Source organism: Pipistrellus hanaki (assembly GCF_964339955.1).
Source record: "Pipistrellus hanaki genome assembly, chromosome: 13".
In the NCBI taxonomy this organism is placed as follows: domain Eukaryota; kingdom Metazoa; phylum Chordata; class Mammalia; order Chiroptera; family Vespertilionidae; genus Pipistrellus; species Pipistrellus hanaki.
This window is the reverse complement of record NC_140515.1, coordinates 14,279,484-14,301,238: the sequence shown is the minus strand read 5'-3', so window position 1 is coordinate 14,301,238 and position 21,755 is coordinate 14,279,484. Positions and strand designations below refer to the sequence as shown.

The 21,755-nt window shown below is 41.7% G+C and overlaps 1 protein-coding gene across 1 annotated transcript; it reads left to right on the top strand.

The window, feature by feature from the left end:
* Nucleotides 1-1,848: 1,848 nt before the first annotated feature.
* Nucleotides 1,849-17,222, top strand: SNTN (sentan, cilia apical structure protein). The gene is made up of 4 exons (XM_084903272.1): nt 1,849-1,970; nt 4,509-4,543; nt 11,819-11,958; nt 16,291-17,222. The coding sequence occupies exons 1-4, from the start codon at nt 1,861-1,863 to the stop codon at nt 16,447-16,449; spliced, it is 444 nt and encodes a 147-aa protein (XP_084759398.1). The 5' UTR covers nt 1,849-1,860; the 3' UTR covers nt 16,450-17,222.
* The last annotated feature ends 4,533 nt before the right edge of the window (nt 17,223-21,755 follow it).

Below are 21,755 nucleotides of genomic sequence, written 5' to 3'. Positions count from 1 at the left end.
TGATTGGCTGAGGCAATGGGGATGTACAGGTTGGAGCTCAGAATCTGGGCTACTTCTCCCCCACTTCCTCCCTGCTTTGTCTGCTTTCCAGCCATGGCTGCCTCCCTTCAACCACAGCTTCTGTTATGTGGCCCCTGCTCCAAGAATTCAGCTCTCACTCGATTCAATATACAACTTCCTCTCTTTGCCCTTCCAGAACAAAGTGTGGTTAGCTTCTGGGTGGTTCAATATCCATGCTGAGTTTCCTAACCCTGCCCACTAGGTAAACCTTTCATGGATAGCTCTGGTGCCATTTAATTAGATTCTGTGTCCTGCCAGGAGCCTGATGACAGTCATCTCTAGCATCTCCTTCTCTATGACTATTATGTACTAATTGCTCCCCATGTATCAGACATTGTGCTGAGTTCTTCACCAACATTAACATCCACCTTCACAATAACCCAACAAAGAATGGATTATTTCGAGAAAGTAGACTTGACATTTATAACGATCTTATCCCAGGTAACACAGCTAGGGAGTGGCAGAGTCAAAATGCACACTGAGATCTTTCTACTTTGGAGATTCTTTTTAACCTGTCCACAGTTCTCCTGTCCATGTCAGAATCCTGGAGTGTGTGCTACAAATCCAGATCTGGGACTACATAGCCCTCTGCTGAGGAAACTGCTCCATGTTTTAATTTGAGCAACAAGGTTGGCTCACAGCATCACCTGATCCAAAGAAGATGATTGCATAGGCGAACTGACAACCTATGGGGTAGGCTGGCATTAAAACTCTGATTAGTATGGGCAATAGTAAATTAGTGAGGGAAACGAAACTCTCCCTCCCAAATTTAAATGAAAAATGATAAGGAAATTGGTCAGTAGGTAGAGGGGAGAGAGGAAAAAAAAGTAAAAACAAGCAAGCAATGAGAGTGTGAGAGTGACATGGCCATATGCAACAGTGACCCAGATGCAGTAATAAGAGAGCATGTCCCTGGAGCCAATTGAAGGCTGAACAATGACTATGCTTAGTTGCTCTTGAGATGTAGCTCCTTTCATCCATCAACTCACCTGTGATCTAAATAATCACTGGTCACACCTTCCCTTAGAATAATTTGACTGAGTTGACACCCCACACACACACACAGTTTTTACAGAAAGCTCTAAGCTTACACCAGTGAAGTAGCCTCTCTACCAGTCTTGCCACATTCACTTTGGCTCCCTCTCTAAACCAGCACGCACATTGAAGCTAAAGTAATTTTTCCAAAATGCCCATCTAACTTTATTAGTCTCCCTGCTTAACATTCACAAATGATTTCCTATTCTTTTGTCATACAGTGAAAATCCCCTATGATGACCCACAAGTTCCTGCATTGTCTAGCCTCCATCCTCCTCTTCATCCTCAGCCAGAGCCTCAGTGCCCTTCGCCCTGCTAGCCCAGCAACATTGCCCTTCCAGAGCCCCCAGTTCATCACACTCCTTCCTGCCACTGGGCTTAGCACAGACTACTCTGTCTGCCCATGGTGTGGATCCCTTGCGCTTTCACCAAGAATGTATCCCTGACCTCCAGGTCTGACAGCAACCTCAGGGCACCCCTCTCTTGCCTGGTATTTTTCACAGGTGTCCCTGTTTGCGTGATTACTTGATTAATAGCAGTCTTTTCCCACTAAGCTCTCTGAGATCAAGATCTGTACCTGATTTTGCTTCACTCTTGTGCTCCCCGGTATTTTATAAGATGCCTGGTCCACAGTAAACACTCAAATATTTGTTGAATGTGTAAACAGTTCATGTCTGTATAGTTGTTATGGAGGAGATGACAATAGTAACAGTGAGCAAGTGACTGTTGCTTAGGAAAGGCCAACACACAACAGGAGACCAGAGTATGTGCGGCTGCACGCACAGCACCCAGGACCGAGCCCTGCACCTGGAAGCGGAGCCCGGCTCTTCTGCAGCCCCTACATCCACTTCAGCGCCTAAAAGGATGCCCAAAAGGTCAGTGGCTGTTGGATCTCCTTTACTGCGTTTCATTTAAGCTTGCAGGTGTATTTCCAAAAGGTTCCTGTGAACAACTTCATAGCCAAGATATTGGTGCCTGTTACTCACCCCTATCCAGCTTCATACTGAATTGGAAAATTAAAAAGAGAAAGATTTTAAACTGAATTGGAAAGATATGAGAACAAATTCGCAAACCAAAAAGGTGATACTATTAACTCAAATATCTTTGATTGCTCTCAAGAAACATCTGTAAATCAGAATTGGTAGTGCTATTAACTATATGACATATTCTTTTAACAATTTCCATGACAGAGGAAATTGTCTCATATCATTCAAATATGTAAAATTATGACTAATAAAGGCATTTGCTACTTTAATTCAAAAACTGTTCTTTGAATACTTAGCCCAGAGTGGGAGATACAGGATAACCTCACTAGCTTGGCTTTCAAGAGCCTCAGAAACTAAGGGAGGAGACCATGGTAACGGAAATAAACAAAGGTCCAGGATATCCTAGAGTTTTGCAAGTAAGAAAGATGAGGATCCCAAGGGCGATGATCTATTGACAAGTTAATGCCAAAACCAGATTTTGAATCTAAACATTCCCTTTAAAGATACAATATGACAAAAGATATATGTTAAAGACATGACCAAGTTCTATTGTTCTTATTGACAGTCTCAAAACCACTCCATCCATGAGGGGCTGAAATATCAAGCAAACATTGATATGGCCTTTTTAAGGGAGCAAGATCCATCTTCCCACCTCCCATCTAGCCTTGCTCTAATCTCCTTTTCATGTATCAGGTGAAATAACTTCCCAAAATGGGAATCCAATCATGGCATGCCCTTCCTTCTCAGTGCCCTTGATAAGGCTCAGCATGCTCTGGCTCTGGTCCTTGACTCACCTTCTACCACTATTTCCTTCCTTCTCCAGGTTCCAGTCACTCTGCTTCCTCTGGCTCTTTAATCATACCATGCTTCTCCCACATCAGGGACCCAGCACACACTGTTTCCCCTGCTTGGAACACTCGTCTTCCTTCCTCATCTACTGAGCCACTGGACTCAGAGAAAATGCCATTACCCTGACCTGTAGACTGGGTTAGTCCTTCCTGCCCTTCAAGGCATGCTCTGTTGTTATTATTTATTGAGCTGCCCATTTAACATCTACCTTCTGCACTAGACTCTATGCCTCAAGAGTGCAGGAACCTGTCTCAGCCATTCACTGGTGCATCCCCATTCCCCAGCACAATACCTAGATGTTAGAGAGGTAGGCTAAGCTGTCAGAACAAATAAACTTTAAATCCTCAGCGTTTTACAGAGGAAGAGGTTGTTTTTTATTTTTTATGTAACAGTCCAGAGTGGGGCTTTCTGGTCAGTGGCTATTTCACTCCCTTCAAGCATACAGGGGCACAGGCTGATGTGGCAAGAGTTTTTAACATGTGGATTCCAAAGTATCCCTGATCATTTCTATGTTAGATCTCCTGGCTTCTCTTTACTTTTTTTTTTCTCCTCCCTCTACCTCCTGAACAATTTTTAGGATTTTTCATTTAAATTTGGGTGGGAGAGATTTTCATTTAAACTTGGGAATGGGAAAGAGCATGGAAGGGCTTATATGGAAGGTGATCACTTTTCTTCTACTCCTTATCCAATGGCGGTAATTTAGTCACATGGTCACAAAAATACACAAAAGACTAGGATATGTGAGCCAGCCATTGTCAAACACTTCTTTACCTAAATGCATCAAGGAAGAAAGAATTTTAAAAGACAGATGGAAGATGCTGATGACACCTCGCCAAACCAGCAGACAGCAGCTGCGTTTTGCTGAAGGATGCCCAGGACCAAACCAGAGACCTGCATCACCACCGTTTGGACACCAGCCAGATCTGAAGTAACATGGCTGACATGTATACATAAGGAACTATTTGGCATTGAAATTGGAACTCAAAAGAACTGTTGGTCCAGAAAAGAACTCACTACAGACTGATTCATTTGCCTCTCAGCATAACCATTATGGCTTTTCTCAGTTTAGGTTCCTACAAGGGTATTTCTTAGATCACAAGATCTCACACATCTAGAGGAAATGATGAACAACATAGACTGATGAACAAAAACAGACTCAGAGAAAGAGAAGCACCGAACAGACTTTCAAACCTCAGAGGAAAAGTAGGGGAGGGTGGGGGTAAAGGGGAATAGATCAACCAAAAGACTTGTGTGCATGCATATGGGCCTGGCCAGTGGCCATGGACAATGGGTGTGTGTGTGTGTGTGTGTGTGTGTGTGTGTGTGTGTGTGAGGGCATATGTAGGTAAGGGTTTGGGATGGGATTGGGGAGATGAGGACAATTATGTGATACCATAATCAATAAAAAATGGGGGGGGGAATAAAAAAAATAAGAGACAGATGACTGCTCCACCAGAATGCTCAGTGAATATTTATGAAACATAGTTCATCTATAAGCCATTGTATTGCTCTACTGTAGATGTTTATTTCAATACCCAAACTCTTGGAATCATTATATTTCTTTCATTTTGTTGGCAGAATTTCAATATCCAAACAACTGGCTTCAATAAAAGGTAAGGTGTGGGCGACTGAGATATTCGTGCTTCTTTTTCTACTATGACAGTTAACCAAGAGTTAAAAATAACAGGACAGAAGAGAATGTCCAAGATGTAATTGTGGGTAAATCATCAAACATTAATGATGTCCTTTTTAAAGGTTTGGGAACTGAGATCCTGGCATAGGAATTACCCAAACTTAGCCCACCGAAGGCCAAGCCAACCCCTAGGCATTGTGATTCCCACCCGGGGTCTCATTGTCTCTCCACTGTTGGCATCTTCAGTAAATCGGGAGCAATACCATTAACATCTAATTCATGAATGTTTGGTGGAACTCAGGATGCAGTCAACCCACAACTGCCTCTGATTGAGTGAAAACAGTATGGCCAACTCCTGAAGTATGAATATTTGCCCTGAGAATTCCATTTCTATAAGTAAAATATCTAGATCTAACACTATTGCCATGGAAATAACAATATAATTTTTAAAAACTCATATACTTGGATCATTATCTTATTCCAAAATGTGTGATTTAAAACATTCACAGAGAAAGAGGCACAGCTGGATTTTACTGCAATGCAGTTGTTTTTCCTCCGAAATGGCTGGCCAATGTCGCCAAAGGAGACTTTTTCAATTTAGATAAATCATCTTGATGAAAATATATTTACACTATCCCAACACCAGACCTTATGATTTCTGTTTTACAATTTACATAATTTCAGGAATTTTTGATAATTTCTATGACAACATCATGTCTATGATATACTATCCATGACATTCCTAATACTTCCTCCCTTTGGAAGGTTGAGGAGGGGATTAAAACTCTGTCACCTTCTCTGCCTCACACACACACACACACACACACACACACACACACACACACGCAAACACACATGCACACACATACACACACTAACCACACTAACCATTCCTAGTACCAGTCTTTACATTTGAGGCACATTTATTCCCTTAAGAAAACACAGGATCACCATAACTTCTTTTCCCAGAATATGTTTTATTCAACTGTAAGTAATTTTAAATGTTATTCATTGATATAAGAATGGGTAGATCTTGGAATAGAAGCCAGTATGAACCCACATTTTTTTTTCTAGATACTTGAGCTGATGCCCTTGATCTCTTGGAGGGTGGTAGTGGAGGATGAGGCTATATTTGTCTGGAGCATCCAAAGTCATTTTTTAGTGGAAAAGGTTAAGAAGTACTATAATATTGAAGGAAAAAATCTAGCAAGAAAATGGGAGATACCTAGTGTTTAGTTTTTGTAATATATGTACTACAATATTAACCTGTACTCTTTTGTAGATCTTCATTTCCAAAAATAACAAATATTAGGAAAAGCTCTAAATGAGGTTACTCTGACAGCTTGTTGTACTGAAAGTTACACTGAAGTATCAGGAAGTTATTAGAGCAAATGTTTAATGTTCAGTTCCATGGTCCAGGGCAGGAGAAAGAGGTAGAGAATTGTTCTGAAGCTCAAGTCAGCTCAGATAGTGTTTTGGTGTGAGATTGTGATAAGTTTATGTTTCGGGAAGTAAGAAACAGAGAGTAGGGACATTCAGAGTTGAGAGAAGAGTCCTATAGAATACACTGCCTGAAACACAACATCCAGAGGCAATATGAAAGTCTGTCTGACTTCAAAGCCCACAGAGAGATCTGCCACATTGGACTATCAGACAGACTGGCTGTGTGACCTTGAGCAAGCTACTTACCCTCTCTGTGCCTCAGTGTTCTCTGTGGTGTGGAGATGATACTGAAACCTACCTCTGAGGTTGATATAGGAACTGAATGTGTTGACTCGTGCACCCCTGGAAGAGTGGCTGGCAGGGAGAATGAGCTCCACATTCATTTACGACTACCATCCACAGAACCCACGCTCCAGGAAACCAAGGATTCTTCTCTCCACATTGCTCTCTGCTCTGTCTCCACAGATAGGATGGGGCCTGGCAGTTAGCACTTTCCAGTAAATTCTTGTTGGGAGAATAGAGCACTTAATGAACTACGCACAGTTCAGTACTATGAAAGCATCAACAGTGAGGTAGGAAAGAGCAGGAGAGGTGGCCATGAGACGGCCTGTTTAACACTCTCTCCACACCCCCATTCCAGAGGCAAGGGAGCAGTGATCATTGCCCAAAGAGAAGCATTAGTCCTTTGCAGTTTTAATAACTTAGCCCTTGACTGTGTGCTTTTGCATATATCTGCTTGCAATCCTGAAGCAGGCAGGGCAGGAGTTGGAGGCGATGTGCTGGGTTATTAAGTGAAGAGCCAACCGTAAAAGCAGGAAACCAAGCGCCTCACAAAGGCGCACAGTGTTGGAAGGATAACTAGCGCTGCTCCTTAACTTTCCTTTTGAATCTTTTCCAGCTTGGTTTTTACCATGAGCATGTACTATTTTATAGTCAGGGGAAATTCATACTCTGTTTAAAAGAAAGGGGGAGAAGGGAGAGGAAGCTGGCTATTCCAGTGGAGTCCCCATCTAGACCTGAGCTTCAACAGAGGATTGGAAATGCCGACTCCACAGCCTCCATGGGGATGCCTCACGGGATAGTCCAAAGTGGCAGATCTCGGCTTTGAAGTCAGACAGACTTTCAGATCATTTCTCGGTCACTGCTGAGCAATGTGGTCTTAAAATTCTGAACTCTGCATGTGTCAGTCTCCAGATGTAACACTGAGACACAAGTAGCGCCTCCCTCCCTAGGTCTACTCAGCATTAAATAAGATTCTGTGTGAAAGGCCCTTGGCACACAGGAAGAAAGGACAGGTCTGTCAAGGCTCACAGCTTGGAAATTCACCCCTCCCTCGCTAGCAGGCACGGAAGGAGGACAAGAGGCTAGGTCTCCTGTGAGAAGTCTCAGACCAGGAAAGCAGCTTCTATGAAGCCCTCCCTAATTAATTAATTGGTCATTAATTAAGAAATCAATTGGTCAAAATTGCAGAAGAAATATTTACCACCTAAGGAATTAAGGTGGTTCCTCTAAGCAATTTGCTTCTTAAAGACAGTAAACACCTTAACTTTAGCCACTTAAATTCAAAGTTACCACTATACAGCACCCAACCAATTCAAATACACACACTCCAGGAAAGGCAGACACGAGCTAAAAGACATATGCCCATCTCCCTGTGTTTTTTAAAATAAGTTTTTATTGGCTTCAGAGGGAGGAAGGGAGAGGGACAGAGAAAGATAGAAACATTAATGATGAGAGAAACATCATGGATTGCCTGCCTTCTGCATGCCCCCTACTGGGATCTGACCAGGAATAGAATCAGCAATTTCTAGTTTCATGGGTTGACACTCAACAGTTGAGCCACACTGGCCAGGTGTCCCCGTATTTTGATGAGCAGAAAATCTTGGCAATTGAGAAGGCTCCCAATTTTAAATGCAGGTTTCCAGATGTGGCAGAGTTGAAATGATGCATAAGAAAGAGCTAAAAACAAAATTCAAAAGCAAGGGAGGCCAGGTGGAAGACCGTCCACTGGACAAGCAGGCAATAGCAGAAAATATAAGTCACAAGCCGTAGACCACAGTGAGACTAAGGATCAGAAACTAGAGATAAAATCAAGGAATAAGAAGTTAAGGACACAGCTTTTGTAGGCATTCATTTGTGAAGCACCTACTATGTGCTAGGCATTGTTCTAAATGCTGATGATTCCACAGAACACGACACGGGCAAAAAATAAAAAATATAAAAAAATAAAATCCCTGTCTTTGTGAGTGTTATGTTTTCAACATGGATCCAAATTCAAGCTCTGCCACTTCCTAGCAGTGTGTCCTCAGAAGGATCATCTTTCTTCCTGAATTAAAAGGTGCAATGCGCCGAAGCTGGTTTGGCTCAGTGGTACAGCGTCGGTCTGCGGACTGAAAGGTCCCAGGTTCGATTCCGGTCAAGGGCATGTACATTGGTTGCGGGCACATCCCCAGTAGGGGGTGTGCAAGAGGCAGCTGGTCGATGTTTCTCTCTCATCGACGTTTCTAGCTCTCTATCTCTCTCCCTTCCTCTCTGTAAAAAGTCAATAAAATATATTTTTAAAAATAATAATAAAATAAATAAATAAATAAATAAATAAATAAATAAATGGTGCAATGCTGGAGAGACACACTGTGTTCATGGACTGGAAGAGTCTCTGCAGTAAAGACATCAATTCTCCCCAAACTGCTTCCTAGGCTCAGTGCAATTGAAGGCTTTTCAAAAGTAGTCAAGCTTTTCCTAAACTTTTATGTAAAAAGGGAAAGGCCCTAGAATAGCAAAGTGATTTTGAAAAAGAATAGTGTCAGGAATCACTCTTTATAATATTAAGACTTACAGAAACCGGTACACTGTGACAAAGGGTTCGACACATAGATCAATGGAACAGAAGAGGAGACTCGGAAATTGACTGACACAAATATGCTTACCTGGTTTTTGACAAAGAGGCCAAACGATTATAAAGGAAGGGTAGAGTTTTCAACAGCTAGTGCTGGAGTAATCGGTCCTCACAGGTACCACAATGAACCTCACCCTGACGTCACACCTTAAACAGCAATTAACTCCAATGGATCATGGAGTAAAATGTAGAACATGAAGTTATAAAACTTTTAATTATGCACAGGACAAATCTTTCATAAGAGGCTAAACTGAGGGTTCGACTTTACCAAAGTTTAAAATATTTCTTCCACAGAAAAACCCATTGAGAAGACAAAATGGCAGTTTAAGAACTGGGAGACTATATTTGCACATCACATACCCTACCAAGGACATGAATCTTTATTTGATACAGAATTCTCAAACCTCAAAAATTATTTTAAACTCAATGCTAACATGAACAGACCTGAACAGACATTTCACCAAGGAAGGCACATTTTCATGCAAATAAGGACATGAAACGCTGTTCAGCATCATTAGCCGCTAGGAAATACAAATGAAAACCACAGTGAGATGTCAGCACACACCTATCAGAGGGACTAAAATAAGTAGTGACAATACAAAGGCTGGTGCTCCTAGAGAAAACTAGCTCTTACACACGGCTGATGGGGCTGTAAGATGGTACATCCACTGTAGAAAACACATTATAATTTCTTTTAAAAAAATAGGTTTATCATATAACCCAGCAATTATACTCTTAGACATTTAATGCAAAGCAAAGAAAATCATATTTTGTACAGTAATTTGTACAAAATGTTCATACAAGCTTTATTTCGAATACCCAAACCCCCCAAATGTCCCTAAAAGTTGGATGGCTAACAAACTATGGTACATACGTATCATGAACTATCACATTAAATGGTGTAATAATTCCTATGGTTGTTATGATAATTAAATCTATTAAATTATTAAAGTATATAAATAGATGCACAATAAATGGCAACTCCAACCTTCTGTCCAAACCAGATTGCTGCACACACACACACACACACACACACACACACACACACACACACACGTCCTTGATTTGCTTTAGTTTGGAGTAAATAAGTGAGTTACTCCCAAGTGAGAAGCAAAGGGGGCCATCCATTTACAAGACCAGGCAGCCCAAATGATTCCAGCTTCGGGCTAAATGGTGGGGGAACAGCCTGGGTGAATGGAGAGGACACACATTTCCTCATACCACAGGGAGAGATATCAGCTCCTTGCTTAGAATGCCTGGCAGATGTGCATGGACACAAAGATTGTAACAGTACCATTTAGGTACTGTCAGAGATACAGTAAAAACTGAGAAGGCCCACATACTCCTTCCTTATCAATTCCTCTTAACACTCATTCTTCCCTTTCATCTTTAATTGAAAAACAAATGGATGCTTATAACCTTTTCATGACTTTTCTCTACTCTTTAAAGGAAATCTTGGTTTTTTCCCATGGCCCACTAGCAGGCCTGGCCCTGCCTACCTTTCCCACTCAAACACCTGCCAGCTCCTAGCCCCCAGCCACCCTGTCTCATCTCAGCTGCCGAGCAGATCGGAGGCTTCTGGTCTGTCATATAAAAGCAGGCCTCCCGAGCCTTTGCATATGTTGTTTCTGAACCTGGAACACCCTGCATAGCCATAACCCAACCTGACCCCACATTCTTACAAGGCAGGCTCCTTCTTATCCTATGGGCCTTAGTTTAAGTATTAATACACTAATAGCGGCCTCCAAGACCACCTATCTAAGTAACTTTCCTCCCAGACCCACTCTGTAATTTCTGTTTTCTCTGTACCTTCTTTGCCTCATATATTGCAAGTATTGTATATATGTAAAAAGAAATAAATATACAAATATGCATGTATCCACACTTATCCTCTTGATTATGATTTATTTCTCCACTGGATTGTAAGATGTATAGGGCAGGGGCCACAGCTGATTGTGCCAGTTCTGCCTACTAAGCTCCTTAGGAGAGTACCAGGAACACAAGGACTGCTCAGTATAAACATCACATTATTCTGACTGATCAGCATTCTTTTAATTGATGATTATTGCACATAACATGGGCTGAAAGCTGTGTAATTATTATTACTATTATATTTATTCAACAGCATGTATTAACACCTACTACATAGTTGGCATCTGTGCTGGTCCTGGGAATAAAGTGATAAAGAAATTGATGATCCCTGGCCTCATGGACTTTGCATTCTATAATAGTTGGGGAGAAAGCCAGTTAAACATACAATACCTGTAATGTAAATTCTTGAATAGGGGCTGCATTAGGGACTAAGAGAGCAAGGAGCTTAAGCATGTTCTTCACCATTCCGTGTGCTTGGTGTTCAGTGTGTGGTACCAGCTGGAAAGAAGTGAGTTAGTACTGACCTTGCAAGGAATTTAAACCAGAGAAACCAGCTTGAAGCAATGATTCATAGAAATCTCTATCGTGACATCAAAGAGCTTGCTCAGACATCATTCTCCTTTATCACACTGGTTTGTCTGATATAATATTAACTCCACAAGAGTAGGATTGTGTCTTATTCAGTGAGGTATCCTCAACGCCAGGGACTGAGCCTAGCACATAGTAGGTGCTCCATAAATATTTTACAGTTCAGGAAGCCCAAGCTTAGAGAGGTAAGGTTTTTTCCAAGGTCAAATAGCAAGAAGGTGGTAAATCTCATCCTGGTTCTACCAATTCCATTGCTCCTGAAAGAACTTTTGTTCTCCAGTCTTTAAAGGTCCAGGTCTGATTCCCAGTAGAAGAAAAATAGCCCAAGAACAGAATCAGGTTGACATACACTCTCTAACCCCATCCCCCACAGTTCCCCTGGAGTACATAGTCCCACGTCTGGGAAAAGAGTATTTCTAACCTGGGTTATGTCATTGTGCATTTCTCCTCCCACAGCTCTGGGGAAGGGCTCAGATCTGGAAAAAGCCATCGCCACTGCTGCTCTGATTTTCAGAAATTCTTCTGACACTGACTGTAAACTTGAAAAAGCTACTGCCAAAAATCTGCTACAAACCCAATTTAGGAATTTCACAGAGGTAAGAGAATTCATAGGCTTGAAAAACAGGAGCAACACCACAATGGCTGGTCCAAAGAGCCCACAACTCTAGCTCAGGGACCCCATCATCTTCTTCATTCACCAAACATGTACTGAACACCTAGTAGTGCTATATGTCAGGACCCGAGCACTGGGATTAACACAGTGAAAAGCTAGCAATCCACAGAGTAGAGAGATATGCTGAAAAGTAACTAGAAATATTCAAAGGATGGTGAAATAGTAGAACATGCAGTGAAAGAATAAAACATAGGGGCCATCTTGGAATATGGTCAAAAAATTGTTCTTGGAAAAGTAAGGCATCACTGAGAACTAAAGAATGAGCAAGAAATAGCAAGCCCAGGGCACTGGGGTGAGGACAACAGTGTTCCAAGCAGAGGGAATAGCAGATGCAATGGCCCTGAAGCTTGTCAGAGCCCTGTGAGGGCCAGTATGTAGCTGATGGGAAAAGGGGAAGTAGGAAGCAGTGTGCAAGGAGGCTGGGAAGGTGAAGAGAAGCCAAATCTCACAGAGGCATAGCCTGAGGGCAGAAGGAAGCCAGGCATGGTTTCTAAATCTACAATAGGAAGAAGAAATGTCACCAGCTGCAGATCAGATTAGGGAAGGGGTGGGGGTGGGACAAAAAAGAATGGTGAGACTGTGGGGAGCACTTCATGGGGAAGACAATGTGATGGTTTGGACTAGGGTGGTAAATATGGGAGACATTTGGAAGGTGAAATGAACAGGATTTGCTCATTGATTGGCTGTGAGGGTTAAGGGACAGGAGGAGCAAATTATGACACCCAGGTTCTGACTTTGGGGGGGGGAAATGGATGCTGGTCCCATTCCCAGAGAAGAGAAAGACGGAAGACTCAACAGATGTGATGTGGGGTGAGGATGGGAGGATAAATTCCGTTAGAAGGTGTCAGTTTTAACATGTCCAAGAAACAGAGACAACACTCAGTCAGAATAGAGATCTGTGTTCAAAATATGAAAGTGAGAACTGGCAGTGTACAAAGGGTCACTGACCCAAAGGAGAGTGACCTATGTCAGCTAGAGGCATGTTTCTCCAAGTCAGTCAGTTGAATACCATCTTCAATATTTTCCCCACAATTGCCTGCAGCCTGTATCATAATGTACTTAGAACATTTTTCAAGTTAAGCACTCAACTTAAATAAGTTCATTTTATTTATTTATTTTAAATATATTTTTTTTTATTTATTAGAGAGAGAACGAAAGAGGGATAAAGAGTTAGAAACATTGATGAGAGAGAATCATCGATCAGCTGCCTCTTGCACACCCCCCTATTGGGAATGTGCCCACAACCAAGGTACATGCCCTTGACCAGAATCAAACCCGGGACCCTTCAGTCCACAGGCTGACGCTCTATCCACTGAGCCAAACCGGTTTTGGCAATAAGTTCATTTCATAAAAACACTTTATCACTATTCTAAGTGTAAATTCAGTGGATAAATTAAAGGTAGTAAAAAAAAAATAAGTAGTTTATTCATTCTTATTTAATATTTATTCTTGCATCAACTAAAATTGCATTACCAGCAGTGTGCATTCAGACTTTGAGAAATATTAGCCTGGGGAAAATTAGTAAGAATTATAAGTGGTTTAAAAGATAAGTGTAAGAAATTTAAAAGATAAGAATTATAATCCTCTTAAAATATAAACATATGTGGGTTGGACACACTAGAACTATATAACCTATCATTTGCTGGGGGAGCTGGGTCAAAGGTTCAACTTCCTTTGAATCTATGATTAGTTCAACAGCACTTGGTGAAATTGGCTTTTTAAAAATAGATTCCATCTACGTGATTTTTTTAAAAGGCCAATTTGGTAGAAACAGAGGATAGAATAGTATTTGCCAGGGTTTGTGGGGGAGGAGTGGGGTGGTAAGGCCAAAGGGTATAACTCTTTAGTTATAAGAAGAATAAGTTCTGAGGATGTAATGCGCAGCATGATGACTGTAGATGATAACACAGGACTGTGCACTTGAAAGCTGCTGAGAGCAGATCTTCAGCGATCTCCCCACACACAAATGATTTAACTATGTGAGGTGATAGTATGTTAATCATCTCGATCTGGGTCACCACGCCCATGAGCTATGTGGATGTCAAATCATCACACTGGACACTTCAAATATATATATGATTATATTTGTCAATTATTCTTCAGTGAAATTATGAAAGAGTGCCTATGAGTGTGTATATGTGTATGTGTGAGAAACGGAGACAGAAAAAGGCTTTAAGGTGATGCACAGAAAAATGACTGGAAGGAAATGTTAATAGCTAGCTATTTGGGGTGAAGGGATAAAGATTTATTTTTACACTAGAGGCCCGGTGCATGAAATTCATACAAGAGTGGGCCTTCCTTCCCCCAGCTGCTGGCACCAGCTTCCCTCTGGCACCAGGGACCCAGGCTTCCCTAACATGCACTCTCACTTCCCCCACCCCCATTCATCCAGAAGGTCCTTCAGATGTTCTGAAGGATGTCCAGTCTAATTAGCATATTACCCTTTTATTATTATAGATTCTCTTTTTGAAAAATATATTTTCAAATGTCCAATATTAAAGTTACTATATTTGAAATAAATTTTTAAAGAAAAGCTATTTGTTCAGCTAGAATTTGACAAAAGACAAAACATTCTAGGGAGTCTTCAAAGAGAAGGTGAGTGAGGAAATCCTATAACCTTTGTCTGGCTTGGAGGCCAAGAGAAGTGACAAATCCCAGAGTGAAAAGGCCCCTGCCTGGCTGCCTGGCTGTCCTCAGGGATGACAATGGGGACATTGGGGATGGGTCTCTTCTGAGGGCACCAGAGGCCAAACCAAAACCAGCACCGTCAGGAGGTCACCTTAGCCTCGTGCCCCTCAGTGTAGGCTAACCCCAGGAAGGCCGCCAGTTCTTGGGTCCCCATTAGCAAACTCTCAGCCTCCCACAGTCCTGCCCTCTGCTCGGGTGGCAGCGCCAGAAAGCAGGGCCGTATTTCAGGGGTGCTGGGGGACAGCGGGCTCCGAGGCAGCCCCAGTACCAATGGTGCCGGCTGAACTTCATGGAGCAAGCGCCTGGGTAACATCAGAAAGCTGCCTTGGACCAACCGCCCCTCCGAAAGACTCCCTAAGCAGGTGCCCACACCTGAGCCGAGGCAAAGGGCCCTTCCTGCTACTGCTCCTAAGTCCCCGCGTGGGGTTCTCTGCTGAACTGGACTGGACTGGACCCTGTGGCTGAGCCTGGGTCCCCAGGGGCACAACTGCTTTCCCATAAGTCTCCTGGGGGACCTTATTCTATAGCCAGTCAGGTGTGAGAAAACTGAACATATAAAGGCTCTGCAAAGAAGTTACAAAGCAAACAGGGCGGGTCAGGCCCAAGCGGCTGGACCTTGGTCAGCTTCACCTTCTAACACACTGCTCCGGAGACCTGCTGCCTCTCTGCCCTTTAGGTAGTGCTGCCCCCTAGTGAAGGGCTCCCATCTCTGTCCCAGAATCTGACCCTCTCAACACAGCATTCGGCTCTCTCGGAGGGGCTGGGAGGTGTGAATGAGCCCAGAGAAATAGTAACGGTCTAAGCCTGTAGGGAACATGGTCATTCCTACCTGCCTTAGTCCCTGCTCTGATGGCTCCTTACAGCTGGCACGTGTGTGAGCAGTTGGGGCTGAGCTAAATGCAAACAGAGCTCAGTACACCCATGAATCAAATGACCTCAAGGCTTTTGTGGAAGCTATTTCACAAGCTGCGGTTGGAATCTGAAAGGCCCCTCCATGTACGTACTACTCTCATGTTTCCTTCAATCGGTTTATGAGGACTGTGAACTTGGATATTAGCTGTGATCAAACTAAATGCTGAACAGTCGTCCAAAGCACGTATTTTCTCTGAGCATATTTTATTCCATATTTCTGGAAAATCTAACTGTCCCGTGGAGCCCATGTTGTATAGCTTCCATAACAAAGAGCTTATGTTTTGGAAATCTGAAGACACAACACTATCTGTGTTGATACAGGCAAAATGGCTTAGCAGTTATGGAAGGAATAGTAACCAAGCTATGAATCTGATGCCAAACCAGGAGCTGCCTGGCTGGGGGCAAATTACTTAAATCTCACCAACTCTCTGATACTGCACCTGGAAAGTGGGGCTAATGATTGTATGTATTCAACAGAGTCTCTGTGAGGAATCAGTGAGACAGCCATGCCAAGATTTATCACAGTGCTTGACTCGTAGCACTGGTAAAAATTTGGCATGTTATTATAGTTAGTAAGAAGTTTATTATTGCTTTTTCTCTGTAAAACCCGGGTGACATAATAAATTAGTTTTGTGCTTCTCCTTTATTCTTTCAGGGACAAGAAACCAAACCAAAATACAAAGACCTCCTTTCCGAACTTGACGAGCATGCAGAAAATAAGCTTGATTTTGAGGACTTCATGATCTTACTGTTAAGCATCACTGTAATGTCAGACTTGCTACAAACGATATGGAATGTAAAAATGACTAAATAAACAGCTTTCACTATGTAGTGAGACAAAGTAATGACAAAAGATAGTGCTAACTGATTAAAGAGTGTTTTTCATTTATTTTCAATTAGTTGATATCCTGGCATGCATCTGGGATAGCCTGGGTGGCTCTGGTTGCTAATATTCAGACCCGATATAACTCCAAACTCCATGCACGCTCTCAGGAATGCCTGAATAATATGGTCTCTGGGTATTTTACAAGATGCTTTACCACTGAAGACCACATGGCTCCTGCCGAGTCATGGGTGACAGAGCACTTTCCTTAGAGTCAGGAAGTCACTCATCATTCATTCATTAAGTGAAATTTGCTGAGCATCTACCCCTGGGGATGCAGAAATGAACCAGCCACAGCATCCCTGCCCTCACACATGCCTGGAGCAGTCTCGCAGAGGAAAGGGACACTGAACAATGTATTAATCAATTGCATATAGAGCATAATTATAATTATGGTAAGGGCTAGAGGATGCTAGAAGAGTGCTGTTATCATCTGACCTTGTTCAAAGGTCAAAGAAGCTTTACTAACATTTTGCAAAAAACAAAATTATAGGGGGGGTAAATAAATCAGTGGCTAGGGCTGTGGTGGTAAGTGGAGTTGTCTACAAATGGGCATGAGAGAACTTTTAGGGGAGGGGATGGAAATGGTCTGCATCTTGATTGTAGTGTGGTTTCATGACTGCATAACTTGTCAAACTCTTAGAACTGTCCTCTAAAAATGGTGAATCTTATTGTATGTAAATTATCTTAAGCAAACATGATTTAAAACTAAAAACAACAACAACATCATTGTCATCTGTGACCATGGTTTGACAACAACCTCTTAAGATTATGATTTAAAAGTGGTCATGTCCTAAGGACCCACAGCCCCTATTGAGTTTAAATCATAACTATATATAAATTTAGAAGTCACACAGAAGTCAATGCCTGAACATTTGAGACTGATTTTCACCAAGGTTCTTATTTATTATAAAATTATTGTCACTTCCCAAGTCTCCTCCCTCGTCTCCCCTTTTCCTCCCTGCCCACACAGTGAGCTTCACAAACACAGGCTTGGAAAACTCTTTCATGGGGAAGACCTTCACCCTGCGTCTGGTGAAGAGCTTTCTCATCTGACAATACCCCGAATCCACCAGGACCGACTCCCTGGCCCTCCTCACTTTCCAAACCTCAGACATTCTAAGTCCAAGCGTTTGCGTGCCATTGAGGTAAAGAGCCCCCACTCTGCCCTCTCTCACCATTTCAACAGGAGCGACCTGTGTTCAACAGGACTCGCACTACACACCAGGCACTAACTTAGGGGCGCTGCAAATATTAACTCATCGAACCCCCCTAATTACTCTACTATCATTTTACAGATGAGGAAACTGAAGCACTGAGTTTTGATTTTTGCACAACTGGCAGGTTTGAGAGTTCTCTGCCCTCTCTGTAGGCCTTGCTAATTTTGTTAATATTAGACTTTGTTTTGAGCAATAATATTATAACCCAGCAAAAATAGCTGTGCACATTTCAGGCGCTGTGCGGGAGAGAGTGGGACCAGCTGGGTCCTGGAGAACCAGTTGGCATTCCTCAAATAGAACTCCGTGGGCTGGTCTTCATCAGAGTCGCACGGAGCTGAATATGGCAACCTTGGTGACCGATGAAAAGGTCAAATTCACACCTTTTGGAGAAGGAAAAAAGAGCCCCTGGCCAATGGCGTGATCGGAAATCTTGGAGCCATTCCAACTCTCTGGGCTCCCAGTAAGAAATCTTTGAAATTCCACCCCAGATGGAAAGTCACACTCTTTTGAGGAGAATATCAATTATAGAATCTATTTTTACCTCATGCAAAGAATGAAAACTGAGCAAATACATGTCTACATGTTAGAGCATCAGTGACAGATAAACCAATTACCATGATGCTAGGACCCTAGATCACAGAAGCCTCATGCCTTGGTCTAATCCCAGGACCATAAACTCTCCTCTTAGAACAAAGGTGCCATCTTGTAAATGTTACTGGTTGTCATAGGTTAGTTATAGAGGCAAATCTGTCTTGGGATCCCTTGACTGCAAGGAATAAAACCCACTCAAATAACAATCATGCATACATACAGATATACACATTCAAAGAACAAAAGGGCATTTGTTCTTATAAAAAATGTACAGGGGCATATTACAAAATGAATAGGCATTAAAAAAAATGCAATTAACATCCCACTGCTGCAAAGAGTAAAAGAAAGCAAACAAGGGCTTGCTGTTGTCTCTCTTAAACTGATTTCTTATCTTTGCTTCTGTCTGCAGGTGGTTGTTAGACTTCTTTCTCTCTCTCACTTTTTTACTAATAATTTTTTTTCTCTGGTTAACTTAAAAATACTTTCATCTTGCTTGATTTTTCTGCAGCTAAACTATACATTTATAATTTTTCTTCTTTAAATCATGCAATGATGTTCTTTCTTATAAATTTCCCTCTCAGATTTTCTTGTCAGCCTACTTCAAGGAAGTCCATGTGTTCAATAAACTTGCTTGCACTTTGGTTTCTACCAAATGGTTGTTTAATCCAAGTATCTGAGCAACAGACAGAGCTGCTCCTCCTGGAGAAAATATAGTTGAACAGCCCAGACCATTGGATAGTCAAAGAGAATACCACAAATCTTAAACCAGGAGGACAGCTGGTGAATGGATATGTAGTGTTAGCAGTCCTGAACCATTGCTTCTGCCTGCACTGCCACAAAATAAAAAAGGAACTCATACAACTTAATAAGAGGAAAGCAAACAATCCAATTTAAAAAATGAGCAAAGGACCTAAACAGACACTTCTCCAAAGTGGACATACAGATAACCAAAGATGAAAAAATGCTCAAAGTCACTGATCATCAGAGAGATGCAAATTAAAGTGACAATAACGTATCATTTCACACCTGTCAGAATGACTACCATCAATACATCAACCAACCCAATGGCAAGTGCTGATAAGGATGTGAAAAAAGGGGAACCTTAGTACACTGTGGTGGGGATGCAGACTGGTCCAGCCACTATGGGAAACTGTATGAAGTTTCCTCAAAAAATTAAATATGGAACTTCCATTTGCCCCAGTGATCCCTTCTAGGAATATATCCTAACAATCTCAAAACACCAATCAGAAAGAATGTACCCCTATGTGCATAGCAGCACAATTTGCAATAGCTGAGATCTAGAAACAGCCCAAGTGACCATCAGTAGATGAGCGGATAAAAAAGCTGTGGTACATTTACACTGTAGAATACTATGCAGCAGCAAAAAAAAGAAAGATATCTTACCCTTTGAGACAGCATGGAGGGACCTGGAGAGTTTCATGCCAAGTGAAATAAGCCAGTCAGAGAAAGTATCACATGATCTCATTCATATGTGGAATCTAATGAATAAAATAAACTTGATCAAAATATATCCAGAGACAAAGAAGCATGGAACAGATTGTCAGATCTCAGAGGGAAGGCAGAGGTGTGTGGGTGTGTGGGAAGATATCAACCAAAAAACTTGTATGCAAATATGTATAACTCATGGACACATACAATAGAGTGGTGAAGATCTGGGTTGCGAGGGCAGGACAGGCTAGAAGGAGTCAATGGGAGAAAAAAGGAGACATATGTAATACTTGCAACAATAATGATTAAAAACAAAATTTTTAATGCATTGTGCCAGTCTCCTTTCCTCTAAATTGAGGACATGTAGATTCAGATTTCTCTTTGATCCTTTGGTTTTAAAATTATCCAATTCCGGAGGCAGGCGATATAAATCAGGAACTCAGTATGTTTCCCACTTTGGCACACTTAAAGAAAACCATGCATTCCTGCTACAAGCTTTTAATACTTTATCCACATTCTCATCTAACAACAATGAACACAACATTTTTCATACTCATTTAGTGACAAGACATGAATATAGTAGTATAGAATAGGAAATATAGTCAATAATATTGTAATAACTAAAAATGCTGCCATGTGGATATTAGAGTTATCAGAATGATCACTTTTTAAGGTATATGAATTTCTGATCACTGTATTGTATACCTGAAACTAATATAATGCTGTAAGTCAAGTATAATTAAAAACTAAAACAAATTATTTTTAAAAATCAAAGTGGGTCTATATACATGTCTCATATTCACTCTGATTTATATAAATTCTAGACAAATTATCATCATTATTTTTTATGAATAGCCACCATTAATAAGGTACACTCAATTATTGCCACATGGTCTTTCACTTAATTTTGTAGGCAACTCTAAGATTGCTATCATAACCTCTAGTTCACAGGAGAGAAAGCAATTACAGGGTCACATAGCAATAAGTAGCAGGTAAAACCAGGATTCCACCCCACAGGAGTTCTGTGCCAAAGTCTGGCTGCTTTCTATGTCGACATGAATGGGTATAAAACTCCCCAAAGGGCAGCTTCTCCATTATTGAAGTTTACACCTCATTACAACAGATTATTCTCCAAAATAAGGAGGAAGATGAGGAGGAGAAAGAGAAAAGAACAGAGAAGGAAGAAGTTCTTATGTCCAAAACCCAAAGGAAACCAAGAGTTAGGGGGAAACAGTGACTATGTAATGTGTTTTCCTTATCTTGCTATGTCATTTAGTTTACATTGTCCAGGGAATTCTTTCTTTAGGGAAAGGGAATACAATGTTTAAACCTGTGAGTCCTTTAGCCACGTTTTCCTTGAAGAAAGTGAAATGTCAGGAAAGAGGCAGGGAAGGCGGGAAGGTGGGCAGTGGAGCCCCTGGGCTGGCTGGCATGTGCCGGGAGGAGTAGAAATGCTGATAGAGGTCGGAACCTGCGTCTTCCCCAACTCTGCCCTGCTCCTCTCCTCTCGGGGTCTCAGATTCTTCCTTACTCAGTAAAAGGGGGCACAACCACCAGATGTTCCCTCAACCCCCTCCCCCCAAACCCCCTTCTCATGTCCTTTTGTGTAAGCCAAGATTTTTTTAAAAGAAAATTACAACAAGATGCCAGGGAGCATATGGACAAATTTTAATCACTTCAAAACCTGTCTCTTCTACTTGGTTTTGCTACCTTTTGACCTTGGCCATCTGTGACATAAGCTCAGGACAGAGAGGGCTAACAGTCAGGAAGCAGAAGGTGTCCTAGAGAAAAAGAGAGAGGGGAGAGAGAGTGAGGGGGCAGAGAGAGAAGATAAAAAGAAAAAAAGAAAGGCTGATAATGTATCAAAACCTTTTAGACTAAAAATGTGAAGATAGGCTATATATTTGTTTTGAAAGTGACTCATAAGTCACACAATGTGTGTGGCCATGTGCTAGCCTATAAGCAACATCTATAAAA

What these genes read in the sequence shown, in the direction of transcription:
- SNTN (XM_084903272.1), top strand. Translation starts at nt 1,861, where the DNA reads ATGTGCGGCTGCACGCACAGCACCCAGGACCGAGCCCTGCACCTGGAA. An exon ending in CCTAAAAGGATGCCCAAAAG is followed by an intron (nt 1,971 to 4,508) that starts GTCAGTGGCTGT and finishes TTTTGTTGGCAG; the next exon opens with AATTTCAATATCCAAACAAC. An exon ending in ACAACTGGCTTCAATAAAAG is followed by an intron (nt 4,544 to 11,818) that starts GTAAGGTGTGGG and finishes CTCCTCCCACAG; the next exon opens with CTCTGGGGAAGGGCTCAGAT.